At 32.0% G+C, this 3,088-nt stretch overlaps 1 protein-coding gene across 1 annotated transcript; it reads left to right on the forward strand.

Moving 5' to 3' along the window:
- The first annotated feature begins 6 nt into the window (after positions 1-6).
- LOC108950783 lies at positions 7-2,379 on the forward strand. The gene is made up of 5 exons (XM_018816845.2): positions 7-54; positions 121-212; positions 279-427; positions 1,678-1,830; positions 2,126-2,379. The coding sequence occupies exons 2-5, from the start codon at positions 205-207 to the stop codon at positions 2,362-2,364; spliced, it is 549 nt and encodes a 182-aa protein (XP_018672390.1). The 5' UTR covers positions 7-54; positions 121-204; the 3' UTR covers positions 2,365-2,379.
- The last annotated feature ends 709 nt before the right edge of the window (positions 2,380-3,088 follow it).

Raw genomic sequence — 3,088 nt, forward strand, 5'->3', positions numbered from 1 at the left:
GTTTCAACAACTGCATCCACCGGTTTTTGGACTATAAACTGGCTGTTTGGTAATGTAAGTACAACTTTTTGAGATAATATTGTTTTAAATATTAAGCTAATATTTCAACTAATTGAACAGATTGTGGTGGCTGCAGTTGACATAGATATTACCGCTCAAGATATCATCCCAAGAATACCTAATACTGCATATACCAGTCGCTTGATGGTAAAGTGAGTTGCTATTAATTTGTTTAGTTTTTGTCAAAAAAGTTTTTCTAAAATACATAAACTTTCAAGTGCAACACCGGTTGTAGTTGGAGTATTTACCAACTTGACAACAATTTTAACAATCAAAGAAGTGAGATTATCCGATACATTTGCAATCAGGGCGGAAATAAATGGTGCTCTTACTCCTAACCCAGACTCAAGAATGTTATCTGTTAAAGGTAATAAAAGTAAAAACCTAGCTTCCGTTTTTTTCACGCTGGTGTTTTGCCTTAATTAATGAGTAATGATTACCCATTAATATACGGCGGTGCTTTATATTTTTTATGGAATGCAGCCCCGAAAGGTTGTGATGAAACATAAACCAGGGGGTTTTGGCTATTAGTGGCTAGTTCTATAGATGGAGGTGCATCTTGTAAATTTTTGAAATGTTCTTACATACATTTTAACCCCCTGTTTTTTACTGCCTGCACCACTGTATGTGATGTAGGTTGTGCTTGTATTCAAACGGCTATGTTTAATTTAGTTGATTAAACTAAAATATCTATGCACTAGCATTTATAAACAAAGTAACAAATTAAATTAAATTCCTTGTTTATGACAGTCAAAGAATTGCCTTAATTAATTGGTTGTATTTGACATGAATCAACTTAGTTGCCATTGAATTCCTCTTTGCTGTTTTTGTACTTTTAATTGGCATTGATTGACAGCTCCAATTCCCGCAAGAATGACATTTAATCGCTGGTAGTGATACGTGAAAATAAAACTTACACGCGCATATGTTTGAGAGAAAACCAACAAGTGTATTGAAATTCTAGTGGTCCCTGGTTTAATAAAGCGGTGTCTGTGAGAAATTGTGGCGATGCAAACACTAGAGCTTTTTTATCTGATTTATCTCAAAGCATACGTTTTATCGTTAAATTAAAAACTTTATTTCAATAATAGGTCATATATTAAAAGGTAAAACGTCATATATAATTTGATTAAAATCGTGTCCACTTCACCCCTTATCAACATTCTATAAAAGTCATAGGATATTCTGCTATTATAAACACGATGTTGCCATCTATTGCACTTGTTGCAACAAAATGCATCTTGATATATAACAGATCAGAAATCTCAAGTATCTGCACCAACACATAACCTTACAGCATGATAAACTAGGGACTATAGTAGGTTTTAAATACATTTGGTTAAAGCTTACGACTAAATGTTTTTCCTGTGCGAATTCGGGACGTCAATCACAGCCAATTAAATGTACGCAAAACAGCAAGACGAATTTGATAACAACCAGCCAACTAAGCAAAAGATTTTTTTTTGGAAATATTTTTCTCTTGTTTGTTCACTTTGAGTCTTTAAACATCTTTGTATAACCTCACGAGTTTAGGTATTTCTGTGACAATTTTTATGATGATCATACAATTATCCGTTCATCTTTTTCCATATCCATTCTTCTATTTTTAACCAACAGAATGCAATGATACATACCAAGGGCTTACTCCATCCAACAATGCAAACTACATGGGTACAGCTACTTTTAAATGTATTGGCGCAAATACAGTCAGTGTTCTCGGAACATGTCAAGCTAATGCAACTTGGAGTATTAGTGGAACCTGTCCACCAGGTTAGAAGATTTTATATTATATATTTAGGGTGTTACTGTTATGTAATATGTATAGTAATATATTATTTTAACTGACTTAATTTACTTTTTTATGTACTTTTTTATTTTCATCTGTAAAGCGCATATATTCTGTTATAACATATGTTAAAGTCATAGGGTGTAGTACTGATATAACTTTAACATGTTTCTCAAACCTTGTTGGTCCTTTTGTGTACCACGGCGACATTATATTACAAATAACTTGTACATATTAATAGTTAACTTATCTTTTTAATAATATATTTGATATTCTTAGTGCAATGCAACACCACAGCAGCAACTGATTCAGCAAACGGGATTATTTTAACCAACTCAGCATTGCTTAACACACTGGTTAATGTTGGAGCCATAGTAAATGTTGGTTGTGGTGATGGGTTTAATGGGACAGGTGGTAGTCGTACTTGTCAAGCTGATGGAACATGGTCGGCTTCAATAACATGTGCAAGTAAGTGTTGTTTTTATTTTGTAATAAAAGTATCAAAATATAAAATGTAAAAGAGAAATAGAAATAAAGTTACAATGGGTAGATTATTGATACATGAATAATATTTCTAACTGAGTTTAAGGTTTTGGCCTTAAACTAGTCTTAGGTGAATGTGACTAACCGACTAACATCTTAGCTATTTTAGTTTAAACATAGGACAAATTTTCAATTTTACAATGCAGTGTCTAAATGATGGACACTTAAAATAGAGGACTTCAGTCAGAGAATTTGGTTTTAAATAGTATCTCATTATATAAGACACAGTTTCTGTTCATTTTACCTTCCTTTCATAATCTATATCTTGTATTGCTGAAGAGTTCGGTAAATAAAACTTTTTTATTTGATGTTTTATAACTGTTACCCAGTTATAGGTTCTAAGCAATTATTATTTGCACAACAAACGATTGTGTAACCATGGGCACCTCTAGTCTATCTGCTTAAACTTGTTCAATATTTCTACACTCCTTATGCGTACTAGAACACTTTATTTTAACGACTCAACTACACTAAATAGTGCGTGTTACTGTGTTTACTGTGCTTTCATTGTTGTTTGGACTGTTTTCATTATTGTGAGGAAAACTCACTTATTTTCAGTATGATATTAATGGTACTGATAATCAAATGATATTTATTAATTTAAATACTGTCCAATTATATGACATGATATTCATTTCTGTTGTTAATATATATTTATAGGCAATTGTATGTTTGTGTTGAAACTTATCTAAAAACATA

Source organism: Ciona intestinalis, unplaced genomic scaffold, assembly GCF_000224145.3.
Source record: "Ciona intestinalis unplaced genomic scaffold, KH HT000965.1, whole genome shotgun sequence".
Classification (NCBI taxonomy): Eukaryota; Metazoa; Chordata; class Ascidiacea; order Phlebobranchia; family Cionidae; genus Ciona; species Ciona intestinalis.